The sequence below is a fragment of the Pterocles gutturalis genome, unplaced genomic scaffold (genome assembly GCF_000699245.1).
Source record: "Pterocles gutturalis isolate BGI_N339 unplaced genomic scaffold, ASM69924v1 scaffold13729, whole genome shotgun sequence".
NCBI classification, from domain to species: domain Eukaryota; kingdom Metazoa; phylum Chordata; class Aves; order Pterocliformes; family Pteroclidae; genus Pterocles; species Pterocles gutturalis.
The window spans coordinates 1-15864 of record NW_010133458.1 but is presented as its reverse complement, the minus strand read 5'-3'; the positions used below and the strand labels follow the sequence as shown (position 1 = coordinate 15864).

Here is a 15864-nt window from a genome sequence, read left to right as displayed (position 1 = left end):
CTCCCGTGCGAGGACAGGCTGAGAGAGTTGGGGGTGTGCAGCCTGGAGAAGAGAAGGCTCCGGGGAGACCTTCCAGCACCTTCCAGTGCTGAAAGGGGGCTGCAGGAGAGCTGGGGGGGCTCTGGATCAGGGGGTGCAGGGATAGGACGAGGGGAAACAGGTTTGAGCTGGAAGAAGGGAGATGGAGATGAGATATTGGGAAGAAATGTTTTCCTGTGCGGGGGGTGAGGCAGTGGCCCAGGTTGCCCAGAGAAGCTGTGGATGCCCCATCCCTGGAGGGGTTCAAGGCCAGGCTGGATGAGGCTTTGAGCAACCTGGGCTGGTGGGAGGTGTCCCTGCCCATGGCAGGGGGTGGCACTGGGTGGGCTTTAAGGTCGCTTCCAACCCAAACCATCCTGTGACTAGGGAGCAGGGTTTTTGTAAGTCACAGTCCCCTCATTTGGTCCTCTCACCCTTTGTTCCTTTGGCCATGTCACTGCTAGAATGCAGCACCTAAAAGAACTGTTTTCTTAGATAAAGTTTGTGGCTCCTGATGGATAAGCACTTGGATATCCTTGCACCCTGCTTGAACAATGCAAAGTCCCAAAGCAAGATGCAGAGTTATTTAAAAATCTGACCTCTCCCTCATCCTAACTTGTCTCTACCCTCAAGAACTCAACCCCACATCCTCAAGCTCCTGCTCCGTACTAGTCTTACCCTTGTCTCTGTGGTGATCGTTGTCCACAGGCAATGACAAACCTTGTGTCTGGTGAGACTTTGCCAGCGGCTGCTCTGCGCTGGTGCCTGTTCCCGAGGAGCAGCTCAGCTCAAAGGACAGGAGGCAAGGCTGCGGCATTCCCTGCCGGGAGCAGCGGTGTGTCGGATCCAGCTTCTCCCGAGCTGGGAATACACCTGCTGTTCCCCGGAACCCATTTTCCGCATGGTGAGGCAGGTTGCTAATTCCTGGTAGGCAGCCAGGTGGGAAAGACGTGGAGCAACTGCCAGCAAGTAATCGACGGCTTTGTAACGAGGCGAGAACTTAGCACAAGCCTCTACTTGCACTGCAGTCCTACAAAACAAACGGAAAAACACTGAAAACACACTGCCTACCATCAGTAATTCTCTGTCCCCTTAGAAGGACACAGCTGGAGGGTCCCAGCCCAGGACCGAAGCTCCTCTCTCGGCGGGTAAGCTGGGCTCAGGACAGGACACCTTGCTGGAGCCAGCCCAGAGCCAGATCTCCCCCCCTCCGGGCCCATCTCCGTCTCAGGACAGAAGCCCATCGCTCGAAACTACCTGTGGTTTACCGCCTGGCAATGGCTCCGGACGGCGAAGGCAGAGGCAGCAGAGGCCAGAACGCGAACTGGGCTCCCGCTGCCCTCACGCCCTGTGCCTGCCGCCAGACAGGGCTGCGCTGGCCACCCCCAGCCCACCCCATTGCCTGCCCTGGGCCAGCACAGGCACAGAATAGGGCTCCCCTTCCTGCAGAGTTAGTTCGATTTCACTGGAGAAATACTGAAGGAGAGAAGGGGAAGAATACCCACATGCAGAAAGCCATAAACAGGAACGAGCAGCCAGGAGGGCGTCGCTACGCAGAAGGAAAGCAAGCCCGGGAAAGGCAGGATGAAGCTGGGGCTCAGCAGAGAAGCGCTGCAGGGAACAGCTTTCCAACCCTGGCCCCAGCAGACCCCTCCTGGCTGCTCCAGCCAGGCGCAAGCTTTCCAGGAGGATTTCACAAGCACACAAGGGAGAGTGCAGGAGCAGTGGGGGCAGAAAGCACCCCTGGTGTCCCTGCGACCCCGAACAGCCCAGTGCCATGACAGTAAACGGTGAGTAATCCATTGCGGGCAGCTGCAATAACCAGCTGTGGGTTTTTGCTTCAACTTGACTTTGCTTGGATTTAGGGAAGTGAGCCAGCTTACTCATGCGGCGGACCGCGGCCTCCGAGCATCCTCCTGCTCCCCCATTTCAGTGCGGGGGTGGGTGACGGGTCCTGGAAAGCCTCTTCATCCACCTGCCTCACAGCCCTCCCGCTTCACACAGCTTGTGCTGATGTTACCCCCGGCAGTGACTGCCCTCATGCAAAGAAACAGGATTTCCAATAGAATTAAACCTCACCTGAGTGAAAATAACATTCAACCTGGTATTTTCAGTAAAAACAGATAAATAACATGTTCATCAGCACCTTGCTACAAGCAGTAAGATCTTTCACTAACCACCACCTGAGCGAAAGTGAGCTACAAACCGCTGCCTCTACAAATACTGACTATCACGACGAAACACAGACACTTCACTGCGAGTCTCCTGCCAGGACTCACTCACCCTTTTTTACCACTGCAAGATCAATGCATACCTCCGAGATCTGCAGTACAAAAATCTCACTTACAAAACACATTAAACCAGTTTCTGTGCTTAGCAGTACGGTTTCCTTCCTTATGAATGGCAATGCAAATAGGGTTTTCTAAATAATGACAATACACATATATATTTTAATACATACAAAATTACTTAACGGTTCCTAACTACTTTGTGCCACTGCCAGCATGCTATATATGATAATACCCTAGAAAAGTTCAGACGTGTGAGTAAAACTTTTGGAACAACTATCCAACAAGAAATGTATTCTGCCTTAAAGCCGCAGGCATAATTCCCACTCTGACTGGACAAGAACAAGAGGCCAAAAATTGCTCCCTCAGTTGAGGGAGTCTGAGCACAAACTGGATAAACCTTCTGGGAAAACATTGCTCAGAAATGTCCGATCCCATTTACAGCTGTACAAGTATGAAGTAACTCTGCTTGCTTCTACAGAATAAGAAACTAATCATTAATAACAGCATTGCCTAACCCCAGATGACAGTAATCTTTATTTCAGGTCTTAATTGAGCAAGTGTAGAAACACACACCCCATGCCGGAGCTAGGACACAGGACCTCCCTCCTGCCCTCCTCCCCCTCAATAAATAAATTACAGAAGTGGTGTGATGCCATCAGTGCAAGGCAGTTGCTTCCCCTTCGACCTGCACCTACATCCCACTTCCAGGCGCAGCAGCACCTTCCACACCGTCCTCGTGCACTTTCCAAGCAGCACGGAGCCAGGGAACAGCTGCAGGAGCCGTACCAGGAACTCCTGCTTTAGAGAGCAACCAGGGCCAGAGAAACTTGAGCTCTGACTTTGCCCCGACAGTGGTGTGGCTGCAATCGCGAGGTGTCAACCCCCCTGCTTCTCAGGGTCTGCAGCGCACAGCGGCTGCCAGCCCGGCACAAGCATTACAGCCCGCTGAGCCCACACCTGAGCGGCAGCAGCCTTACCGCAGGCAAGACTGGAAGAACACCAACGTTTCGATTCGCCATACAGTTTATTTCCAAAGACTGGTTTGGTTCAGCCTTGGCAAGTGTGGCTAGGCTACCTTCATGTAGCAGTTGTCCTCCTGCGCAAGGGCTTGTACAAATTTCAGTTGTTTCTCGTTGTTCCTGTTGTTTTCCCTCAATAGCTCTACTGGTCTTCTTTTAACTGCAGGAGCCAGTCTGGAGCCCTCACTGTGACTGCTGTGAGGATCAGGAGAACAGCAGCTACTCACAAAAAGAGGTGACAACTTGTCTGAGACCAGGAGCTCCAGGAGCTCTGCAGTTTTTCTTTCTAAGTTCAGTCCAATGCTGTCCAGTGATTCTCCTGGTAAACTGGCTGCTGAGCCACACCCCCTGCCTACCGCACGCTTTATCACCTCTTCACTTTCCCCTGCATTCCCAAGTTTTCTCAAGTGGTCGCGCGTGTTGTAGCAAACGTCAATATTTAGTCTGTTGCTGCTGCTCGCTGGCATTTCTCTCCCAGCATCGTTAAAGCTGTCAGGTTTTGTCCCCTTTATAGTTCTTTCTCTGCTGTTGAAGTTCAGCTCTGACAAATGCAACGGCTGTTTGTCTCTGCTGGTATTTTCATCTTTGCCATCACTAGGAAGCTCATTAGAGTTGACAATCCAAAGGCTGCCATCGCTGGTCTGTGTGACATCCTCACTGGAGGCTGAACCCCGGGCAGCGCAGCAGTCGGAGCCCTGCACAGTCAAATGCAGGCAGTCATCTGTCCCCTGGTCAGGGTCACAGATCGGTGTATCTGGAGGTGCTTCTCTCAGGCTGTTGTATAAAAGATGAATGAAGGGTTCATGTACTGACCTAGAGATAACCTCACTGTCACAGTAGGGGCTGTGACCTGTAACTGCATTATCAAAAGGTTGATAACCAGATGATTGAGGTTGAACGGGGCAAGGAATGACACAGGCTTTCTTTTGAACAGATTGGTGTCTTACTTGCTTATGTGTTTCCTCCTCTGGTAGGAAAGCTGAAGCACTGTCATTTGCATGGGTAGAGAAAGATGGAAAATCGGTAGGTTCTGAAGAGGCGTTCTGAAAGTCAAGCTCAGTGCAGGGAGATCTGCAGCTGGTATAACAGGTCTGATTACCAGGGGGCTGATAAATTTGATCTCTGCAGCTAAATTCTGGTGTCTCTGAAAGCTGTGTCAAAGGCAGTGAGGAGCACACGTTTTCAGAACACAGAGTCAGGCTGCTGTCAGCCAGAGACTGAGACATCAGGGTATCAAAGCTCTTATATGCAGAGCTACTCGGCTCCCTGAATGCAAACACAAGAGTATCAACGCTCCTGTAGGCAGAACCACAGGGCTCCACAGACGGAGAGAGAAGGGTGTCACAGCTCTTGTAGGCAGAACCACAGGGCTCCGTGGACAGAGTGATAAGGGTGTCAAAGCTCTTATATGCAGAGCCACACAGCTCCATAGATGGAGACACGAGGGTATCAAAACTCTTGTAGGCAGAGTTGCTTATTCTGTCTTTTTCGGTCTCAAAGGATGGTTTATTTGGAGATTCCTGGATCAGGACACACAAGTCATGCTGACTTTCAGAACTGCAGGGAAAAAAGCTTTGATGAACCATATGCTGAAGATCTTTTGTATCCAGAGAAGCAGAATTTATGCTGGAGCTCTGATAGCCAGATTCAAAGGATTCTTCCAATTGTTCCGAGTTCTTGCTGGCTGTACTACAATTGTAGCCATCTTGAGAGGCTTTGGTGAAAAGGGAGACTGTATGAGAAATACCACATGGCTGCTGACTCTGGGCTGCACTTTCTTTTGGATTTCGCTGGGATGGATTTTCTGGCTCCAGTTTCTCAAAGGTTTTATGCTCACCTGTGATGATGTCTAGGTCTTTACTGTCTTGCATGTTGTTTTCATCTGCCAGGAGCTCAATAAACATGCTAGCGAGGGCATCATTGTGTTCAGTGTGCTCTCTGAAAGCACCGACGCTGCTCTCACAAGGCTCAAACATGCTGATCTGGTCACTAGTCTCTTCCTGGCTCTCAGCCTCAATGTCTGTTATACATTCACAGATTTCTATAGACTCTTCAACCAGAATTGTCTCAGGGGTTAAAACTGCACTGCTGCCTTCTGGAAACCACTCTCCAGACTTGCTGCGGCAACTGCAGGATTTCTCAGCATTTCTGATGTTATGTTTTCCCTTGAAGTTTTGGCTTGACAAACTTTGAGCCAGACAGTTCTTGCAACTTCTGTTTTTGGAAGTCAAAAGGAAAGGACAGTTAATGTTTATGTAACAGGAAGCTGTTTTATGTTGTAAAGCAAAGCATTTTTCTTCCTTTATCTTACTTACATTTGGTTTTCCGTATGACTCTGCTTTAAGTCATGGAAAGGGAACTTAATTTCATCAATGTAGCACAAAACTGAAAACTAAAAGATATAAATTAGATTTAGGACACATGCAAATTGTATTTAGTATCCCCTGCACAAGCCAAACAATAGCACTTATTACACACTCTACTTCTGGTGATCAGGAAAAGGTATTTTTTGCAAAGCCTTTAAGTTACCTTGACATTTTTTACGACCAAATGGCTCTTTGCTGGATTTGGGATTTGATCCCACCATTCCTTCTTCGCTCTGCAAGGGAAGAATTAGAACTGTTTGCTTTGACTACATTTCGGGTTCATTGGTGTACACTTCCCCTTCTGTTCTTCTCTCCCTCTTTGCCATCTGCATTGCAGCAACAGGAAGTGCTGGTTCTGTGCATCTCCCAGTGCTGCTTTTCATTAAACTAGTGCAAAGATGTTTATACGTTTGGCGCGTGACTGCTCTGTACAACCACAATCACATGTTCTTCTAATCATGTTTGAAATGATGTACAAAACAGATAGGATCCCACTTTCACATTACCACTAAAAAAATTTAAAAAGAAATACAGATATTTAATCATCACTGCTGGAACTCCAGCAAAGACTGGAGTCCAAGACTGACAAGCCCCATAACTGCAGCCTGTTTTGGATGCTCTAATCTTACTAGAATGGGCTTGTTAATGGAGAATATTCATCTATTCAGAAAATTACATAATACAACTGATTTGTGTTTATAAAATGCTTGCTTATAAAGAACGAGATAAAGGTGCTAAGGAAAAATAAAACATTAGATTCCTGCACTACTAGGCATTTGGATAATTAACAGCAACACTGCTATCTGTGCAGCTGCTACTCTATAAAACCTGTGAACAGTGAGATACATACTTGGTAAAACAGAAGTAACAAATCACTGATACTGCCATGATCAGTATGCAGGATACAGGCACAACCATCTGCAGAATGTCCTCAGCTGTCACATGGTAACCTGTTAAATAAACACACACCCTTACCTGTGTGTGCATATAAATGCAAGTGTTGGCAATACCAAATTCACTGCTCTTCTTTAGCACCTTAAAAAACTGCTTCTTTAGAGGATGTAAAACAAAGCCTCCAGCAGATAAACAGACACAGCTAGCAGCGGCAATGGCACGTGGCATGTCCGAAAGGCCAGTGCAGGTACCGCAGTGAGTTACGGTGAGTGCCAGCAGCCAGGAGAGCCAACGGGCATGGGGAGGCCACTTGTCAGCTCTCGGGGACAAACCTGCCATACAGTCCCTAAACAGCATTATCATCTCCATTACAGTGCAGCTACGCTTCTTGTCCTCTCTGTTGCTCTTTAGAGATTTTTGTAAACCCTCAGCCCTCTGATGGTTAAAGTATTGCTTAATTTGCAGCCCAAACATCTCTTGTTCATTTATACTCACTTGCAATTACATCAATGTTCTTTAGTTTAAATACCTCTTCTCCTTCCCTAGTGAAATAGTCATGAAATATTTAGACAACAAACACATCCCCTTTCAGCCTTTTTTACCCCAAGGCTGATGTATCGGGTCTATATCCCCACAGCACCCTCCCAGTGCTGAGTGCTGCACTGGCAGCTAAAGGGTGTTTATAACACAGCTGGGGAGGGGGCGGAGCTGGGACAGCTGACCCCAATTGGCTGTTCCACACCACGTGACCTCAGCTCAGCCATAAAACCCAGGCCAGGGAGGAGGAGGGGGGCACTCACTCCTCTGTTTGTCTCCAGGAGCAGCCGCTACACAGACTGAAGCTCTACTTTCCTGGGAAGTGGCTGGGGCGCACTGTCGGGAAGTGGCTGGGCATCACTTACTGAGGGGAAGCAGAGAATAACATCTTTGTTTACCTTTTGTTTCTGTGCACGGCCCTGGCCTTTGCTTTAATTAAATTGCTTTTATCTTGACCCACGAGTTTTTTGTCTTATTCTCCCCCTTTATTTTGCTGAAGGGGGAGTGACAGAGGGGCCTGGTGGGACCTGGCATCCAGCCAAGGTTAACCCACCACAGCTGAACAATACAACTTCCCTTGGTCTCCTCATCCTCCGTCTCCTCAGGAGTTGCCTTTTTACATCTAGTCTCTTTGGAAGGCTTTCCAGATGCATCCACAATACATTCAAAACGATGAAGATGATTCCAAAACTCTCTCCTCTGAGAGGAGAGCTGCGGGGTATATATGATGCAGTTTATACAACTCTACCATCCTTTTATCAAGCTGCTACTTGTTGCAACACTTACCATAGTGAAACTCAACTCCTTCACTCCACTCACTCCAGTAGGCTGGGTAGTCTGTATAATTACACCTGACACTCGCAACGTAATCATAGCCTCTCCTCAAGGAGCTTGCAGTAATTTCAAAGCTATTTGCCTGGTAGTTAATCGCTTTTACAGAAACCTGGAAAGGAAGTGAGAAAGTTCCCTTTTATTTTTCTTTAGGAGGTGAAGGGTTAGCGACAGCAGTTAAATAACAGTAGCGTTACATGTTTCAGCGACCTTTCACAAATGAAGGACCATATACCTAATGTCTGTGTGGGATCCTGCCTTTGTTGCCATGAGGGGGTGGTATTTGTGCCATGCTACTGGGCATGTTCTTCCTCCACCAGACGCAGCCCAGCCCTGAAGTGCCGATGGTTCAGGAGGGTGTTCGAAGCACCTCACGTGCACCATGAACAGCCTCCAGCTGCCCGACATCTAAGGAGCAAGTGAAGTTCAGGGAACAGAGGTGCTGTATTTTCAGTCTCCGCCCTGTCTCCTGCGAGCAGCAGACTGTTTTGGGGCAGCAGTCGGAAGAGTGTCAATCCTTTGAAGCCCAGGTGAACCACCCTGGGGCAACGTGACCTGTGGCAAGTGTGTGATCAGGGACATTGTGGGACTTGCCCTTACACCATTATTCATGAAATGGTTTCAAGACTTTTCAAAGGACTTTTTAAACCTGAAAGCTCCAGAGAGACAGAAAATGAAGAAACCCACTGTCTCTTACCTCTGTTGGGTGCTGCTTCCTCCAGTACTTCACTTCATAGATGACCGGCTGTCCAGAGAGCATAGATGGGGGAGAGTAGCTGTCCTCCCAGCTCAGGTTGAAATTACCATTCTCAGCTTTCCCAATGGCAAGATTTTTGGGGGCCCTTGGCTTAACTGTATGTTAAAAAATACTATTAAGGAGAACATGGCAATGGGAAAACACTGATGGAGAGAAGCAGAGAGATAAACAGTCACCAGAATCTCCCTGCCATCAATGCAATGAGCCCTTTTCCCTATGCTGTAGCACACGGATATAGAAGCCAAAACAGGGCAACTGCAAAGCATTCATTAATAAGCACTGAATCTTCAAGCTGGCTAAACAAACTGGAAGTTCAACCTTTTGATGCACTGGATGCAGCTTTCAGCCTGGAAAAACGGCAGGAGCCTGTGCCCTCCCAATAGCACGCTGTGCTGCGGGGCAGGCACAGAGCTCCCGACAACTCTGCAGCCAAGTTGTCCTGGTTCTCTCTCAGACACTGATGCAGGCTCCTGTTTATTCCACTGATAAGCAGCAGTGGCAATCAAGTGTTCTGATAAGCAGCAGCTCATCGATGCAGGTGAATGCCAGCCTAAGGTACATGAGTGATTTCTCTGAGGGTCTGAGGTGACAAGTGCTAAGAACAAGCACACTGTTCTAAACAAACTAGGTGCCTACGGACAGACATAAACCACATCCGTGCTCTGTCCTGCGAAAGAGCAGAGTCATTGACTTATCACTGGTTGTTATAATCCAACAGCAATTACTGTAAAAATCTCTGTTCAGGCGGATGATTCAACTAGCATGAAAAATCAGAGTATGACAGAGACAGGAATGTATGAAATTTCAGTAGGGACAGCCTGGTGTCCTTCTAGAAACTGGAAGTAGCACCTTCCTCTTTGTCCTTGAATTCTACAGCCACAAGTAAAAGGCACTAAGGACATGTCTAAGCCCCCTAAACTGCTGATGGCTGGCAGCTGAGAGGGTACAGCTAGAGCAAGAACCACTCTCCGCTTGCGCCATTACTTACACTTTTTTCCTTAAGAATATACTCCAGATTTGGGTTTTTAAGCCAAATGGATTTTGCATTTAAGCCAGCATGGCACTTTTCACCTCTGATAAGGAAAAGCCGTGACAGTGACACGAATGAGGAGTTAGCTATGATTGCAAAGCCTGGAACCAGATGTCCTGGTGACAAAGTAAACAGTCTCTTACCAACCAGGGCTGGTGTAACACTGTAATTCCACATTTCAGTCCCATTGAACTGTAGAGCTAGAATATATGTGAGGCCTGACACAAAATAATCCGGACGTATTGTGCAAGTGCACCTTAAGCTGTCTTTTCCATTCTCAGGGACACACACGTGATTTCTGAAAAACAGGCAGAAAATGATGCGATGTTTAGAAAGCGTAGCACACTATTTGAAATCAAGCTTCCCAATGTGTAGAGCTAATCAAACGCAAACAAGCTCAGTTCCTAGAAACGTTTAGCCCAAACAAATCCAAACCAAAACTGAGCTCCCCAAACTCCCAACAACCCGCCCTCCCCAAGCACCCCTTGGGTATCTGTATCGCACAAATGAAAAACTTGACAGAAAGGCTAAGGACTGATCCCGAAAGGAAAAATTAACACTCTTCGCCACACTGCAGCCTCTGAAGGAGCTGACCGACAGCTTGCCAGTACAGGAACAGGTTACTACAGTGTATGAAGGGAGGTTACAGGGATGTCTGTGGGGAGAGGAACAGGAGAGCCCAAATGCATCCTCCTTGGTAGGAGATGATGACCGGCCCTGCTGCAGAACAGGGAAAACATCCTGTGCGTGCACACGGAGTTAGACCGCACGCAGAGATAACCACCGGGGCTCTAGGGGAGAGGACCTTTCACACAGGCTACAGTCTGGTAAACCAGGTAAGGTTTCTCCTGAAGGAGGTAAAATTCCACATGAAATGAAGGTTGGGTAAACTTATGAGAGCCCTACCATGCCTACAAGTAGGACTTGATCACTCCTCTGTACTAAGAGTGCAGAGAGCTCTGCAGAAGAACAGACCACTGAACAGAGCGTGCTCTTAATGGCACCAACCCATTTTCCTCCTGGCAAGAACAACTTGGATTACACTTAGTCCCAGACACCCACAGTAGCGGAAGGGAATCAAAGCTGATAATGGCGACAGGATATATGAAGTTCCGACAAGGATAATGTAACATCTTACTAAACACTTACGGCAAGAAAAAAAATTCCTTCCTGTAGTAGAGCAGGAATTCTTTGGAGCAATTTGTTTGTGCAGACACCTTCCAGTGACAAACCAGCTCTTTGTCATAGTCAGTGAAGCATGCAAATTCCTGCACACGTCCTGCAGCCACAACTAGGGAGAAGCAGCACACAATCAGAGGGAAGAAAATCAAAGAAATAAATCGGACTAAGCAGAAACATTAACTTTTCCATCTGAATAGAGCTACCAACCCCCTATAAGATAGCTGAAAGCACTGTTATTTTTTGTGTTCTACGTAAATGGAAAGAGTTGCCTGTCATCAAATGTCTCCATCTTTCTGGAGACAACGTCTGTGGTCATAGAGAGGAAGGAGGTCTGCAGCAGTAATATTGAAACAGAAAGGCACAACTCATCCAACACAGTCTTCCAAGCATAGAAAATCTGATTCTGATAGCTCTACCTAAAACACATCAACGTTTACTTATAAAACATCATCCTACGTGTTCAATACAAAAGGTTCAAAAGCCAAAATGCAGATAATTTAACAGATTCAGACCAAGATCCCTGCCTACAGGCAGGTACTCGTACTTTATCTACAATGGTTCCAAGCTTCCCAAATGCAGTCCCCTGCCTCCCCAGAGCAGTTCCCCGTTGCCTGGAAGAAACTCCTGTCACAGGCTTTCTTCTGGTATACACCCTTTCCTAATTTCACTCAGTATTTCCTGTTCTGTCTTCTACTTTTCATTGTTATGACAGTGTTCAGAGACCTGGAGAGATTTAGTCACGTTGCTGCAGGCACTGAGAGGGTACAGAAAAGCCTGAAGTCTCAATGTCCGTGTTTACAATCTCTTTGCAGTGGTAGTATTTAAGAAGAAAACAGAACATCGGTCAAAATACCTCTGTTAGAACTGGAAAGGGATACAGAATACACAGTCCTTAGTGTGCCTACCAGCCTCATTTTCCATTATTTCCATGAACTCCACGAGTAAAACAAGGAACAGAGGAGCAGCTACGTGACAGTAAGGTCACGCTGTTATCAGGACTGAGAGTGCCAAACGTGGTATTGGAATGAATGTGACCATTTCCAAGTGAAGCAGTCAGAAATAGCTAATATTTTTATCATCCCAGACAATTCTTTGCCTGCTTTGATGTTTGACTTCTCTGTTATGAGTAAATATTAAGAATCTCTCCCTTTTCTTACACAAGTTGTACAGATCTAAATCCTTCTCTCCCGCTCCACATCTCAACTCCCCGTAAAAATTTAGAATAGCTTTGTCTGGTTTCTAGAATCCTATTAACAGATATTTTTCTGATAATTTCCTAAGGGATTCTGCTAGAAGGTTTGCTACAGCAAGTATATAAGGGCCAATTTTGTTTACTCGGCCCAGCACATTACTAACTCTCCATTCTTGTCATTTACATTGCAAATTCAAGATGAAGTAGCCAACAGCGGCAGTTACGAAAATAAGCAAATGAGAGATTATTGCTTTCTGCTCTTCTGGGGTTTCTGCAGAGATGTCCCGGGGTTGCTGCTGAGCACTCTGTTTGCAGCGGGGTGTCCAGCAGAGATTAGATAATAAGGAAGCAGGGAGACGACTTTCCAAACCTCAGTTTCTCCTTCCTGCAAATTCCTTGCCCATATGGAAAAGGAAAAGAACTTTTTTAATAAAGATGACCACACCTTTTATTGATAAATATATCCACTTAAATCAAACTTGCCCATATGGAAAAGATCAATAAAAAGAAAAACAATCAAAGAATTTATTTGAGTATACAGATATTTCTGACATTTGAAGTTACACATTTTATATTAGTTAATTAACAGTATAGTGTTGCCTACTAGTCACAGAAAAATGCTGTTGAACAAAACTTATATAATTTAAATAGTATAATCATTCAAACCATTGTACAGTTGGTATAATAATTCAAAACATTGACAAACGTACCTTCATTTGTTGTATATGAAAAGAAAAGGATCCAGAGGGGATGCGGTGCAGCACTTGGGAGCCTTGCCATCACTGACACTGGGCAGGTTCAGTACAACAAGCTCTGCTGAAATTCTGCCAACACAAAACATTACTGTAAGCTTACAGCAGTGTCCCAGTTCAGGTTAGGGTGTAGTTCTTCCCACCTGTCTGCTGGCTGTCAGGATTCAGATCCCCTGCAGGGCCCGATTCCCCTAAAGCTTGCTCATGGAACAACGAGAAGTATAGAGGAATGAGGATAATACAATGAACCAGAAGACTTTCCTGCGAAGTTCTAATTACAAAGACACTAAACTGGCGTTGGCAGTGGACCTCCTCTCTTAGCTACTAGAAAAACAAAGCTGCTAGGATGTGGGATATTAAAAGGGTAAGCAGGAGAGTGGTGTTGGACTTTCTGCAGAAGTTTTGTTACATTTTGGAATAGAAGATACCACTGAAACGTGTTTGTTCTGCTCCAACTACAGCAGCAGAACAACCTCTGACGTTTCTGACAGATTTGAGTTTCGCCAGCACACAAGACAAAAGGAACTGGCAAGAGATCAGCCACTCACTGCAGTATATCCCTGTTAAGTGATTAGCTTAGGAAAAAATTAACGAGTTTTTGTAAGTATGCGAGTAGGCACTGTACACATATAAGGGTGTTCAGCCTCAGAGGCATGCTGCCAAAGCCACATCCCCTCAAATTGCTCCTCTCTAAAACCAGGAAGATTCTCAAGCTGAATATTTATTGTCAAATACTCAAATAGAATAAACACAAGGTAGGCAACAGACAGACTCCTGCTCTGTTGCGTAAGGGACAGGAAAATCACTTTTTAAATAAAGACCACCACCCCTTTTATTGATAAATATATCTACTTAAATCAAACTGTTGTGAAATGTAGCAATAGAAAATGGAAGATTAGACTGGAAACTCTTTTGTGACCTTCTCTGAGGCAGCTACTGCTCTTCCACTGATAAAGGACATACTTGAAAGACAAATTTCTCATAAATGCTCAATAAAACTATTACTCAAGAGCTGAGCTTTTCACATTTTGGGAACAACAAAACATGACTGAGCACAGTAATAACTTTTTTGAAAGGAACACGAGTGCCTTTGCTGCTTCTCAGAGAAAAAAAAAAAAAAAAGGCAAACTGCTCCAGCATGAAAAAAATCCTCCTTCTTTTCCTCCTTTTCCCAGGAATTCTCAAGAGAGGAAGTGCTTGCTTTCCAGTCCACTGTTAAGTAATACTGTCGCATGACTGGAGTTCCAGGAAACTCTCAAAACTTTGGCAAAGAATCCTGTATCACATAAGCACGTATGAATCAGCAGACAGCAGAGCAAAAATATCTCCCCCATAGGAGGAAAGATCTCCACATGTTGATGAAAATGAAGCTAACCCACAGCCCTAATGAAACTGCAAACTTTCTGGTTTAAAACACTGTCTGTAACTGCAGACTAAAATGAGATAAGCCATATACAGCAAAGCAAAACTTCATCAACTGATTTTGTACCTAAACTTGAAAATGAAAAAGTTAGGGAGTAATTTCCATCTTTTTTTATTCCTGCTTTTAATCGAGTTTTTTTCCTAAGTGCCTATACAAAATGGCAGACCTGCAGGAACATCCCTCGTGATGCCTCCTCTCTGACACACAATGTGACCGGCAGAGGGAACTGCACGAAGCATGTGTACGGGGAAAAGCGTGGGCGTCTCAGACAAAGTGGGTTTTCACAAGAATTTGGAAGCTGAGGAGAGAGTCCTGTATACTATGTTAAGGAGGAGGTTTAGCTGAAAGGTAGACTGAAAGATACTGACAAGTTCCAACAACTAAGGATGGTGACTTTAGTCAATGAAGGCCCAAAAGACAGAATTCAGTAGTTCCGCCTCTGTGTTATCTGAACAGCCAACAATCCCCGTATGCTTCTCTGCCATCCAACCCCTGTGTTAATGTCACCTCTTCTTGCTGAGACTACTGCGGCAGAAAGCGCTGGGTAAGCAGAAACTCAAATCCTCGCCCAGGTCCTTAGATCACAGATTCTTTAACGGGGATGCTTTGTCTCATTTTTTATCTTAAAGGGCATAATACCCACATGATTGCTTGCCTATCACAGTGTTTCCTGCATCACTGTATGACCACTGAAGAAGGAATTTAACTTCAGAGTGGTGGAATTTAAAGGAGCAAGACATTCTTTTCTAGTTCTTTTTAAATGAATAACTGTACTAATATTTCAACGTCATCTTCATTCTACAAATTCATTCGTGTACTTTGGGATACTGACCATTAATGTCATGTCACACAATAAGATGCAAATGATATCTGCATTTCTGGAACAGGACAGGGCACATCTGGATAAACCTCTCCTCGTAAATATGAAAAGAGCCTCTCAAAATGAGCAGATGGGTTCTCTTTAAAAGATTTGAAACCAGTCACTTTTTTTTATGTCTTGAGTTGAGGTTTCTGCATTCCAATACAGTTTCCTACTGAGACGACAGAAGTCAGCAAAGGGCACAGCAACATGTCATTTGGGCCTATAAGGAATACAGTTCTTTCACGTAAGTCGTCAAACTGCTAGTCATAGTCTGCAAGCAGCAAGATAACTTCAGATATTTTCTAATTTAGAGCTGATAGAAACTATGGAAACTGATGAATTCAGACATGTTGAAAAAAAATGGCAAAAATACAAAACATCCAGAGTAAAGCAGCCAGAACAGCTCCCTTCTGATCCCGTGTTTCTGAACCCCTGGATCACAGAGTTTAGCAGAAGTTGGTCTCAAGTTCTCTCAGAATCCATACACGCTGAGAACTTTTAAAGTCTGGCACCCGAGGTCCGGGTCAGCTCCGCGGCTCGGGCTGGCGAGCTCCTGCTCCCGGACACGGGTCCCGGCCAACGCGGCTCCTCCCGGGGAGTGTAGCGGGGTCCCCAGGCGGGGCGTCCAGCGGAAAGGCAGCTCCTGGAGCCGGGCCGGTTTCGTCTTAAATTATTTCAGAAGTTAAACACCCTCGAGGAAGGAAAAGCGC

The 15864-nt window shown here is 46.0% G+C and overlaps 1 protein-coding gene across 1 annotated transcript; it reads right to left on the bottom strand.

The window, feature by feature from the left end:
• Positions 1 to 1031: 1031 nt before the first annotated feature.
• IL4R (interleukin 4 receptor) lies at positions 1032 to 12941 on the bottom strand. The gene is made up of 10 exons (XM_010081248.1): positions 12828 to 12941; positions 10893 to 11034; positions 9887 to 10041; positions 8654 to 8808; positions 7912 to 8068; positions 6545 to 6644; positions 5858 to 5927; positions 5644 to 5720; positions 5166 to 5542; positions 1032 to 1048 (listed from the first exon to the last, which is right to left on the bottom strand). The coding sequence occupies exons 1-10, from the start codon at positions 12895 to 12897 to the stop codon at positions 1032 to 1034; spliced, it is 1320 nt and encodes a 439-aa protein (XP_010079550.1). The 5' UTR covers positions 12898 to 12941.
• Between the last annotated feature and the right edge of the window lie 2923 nt (positions 12942 to 15864).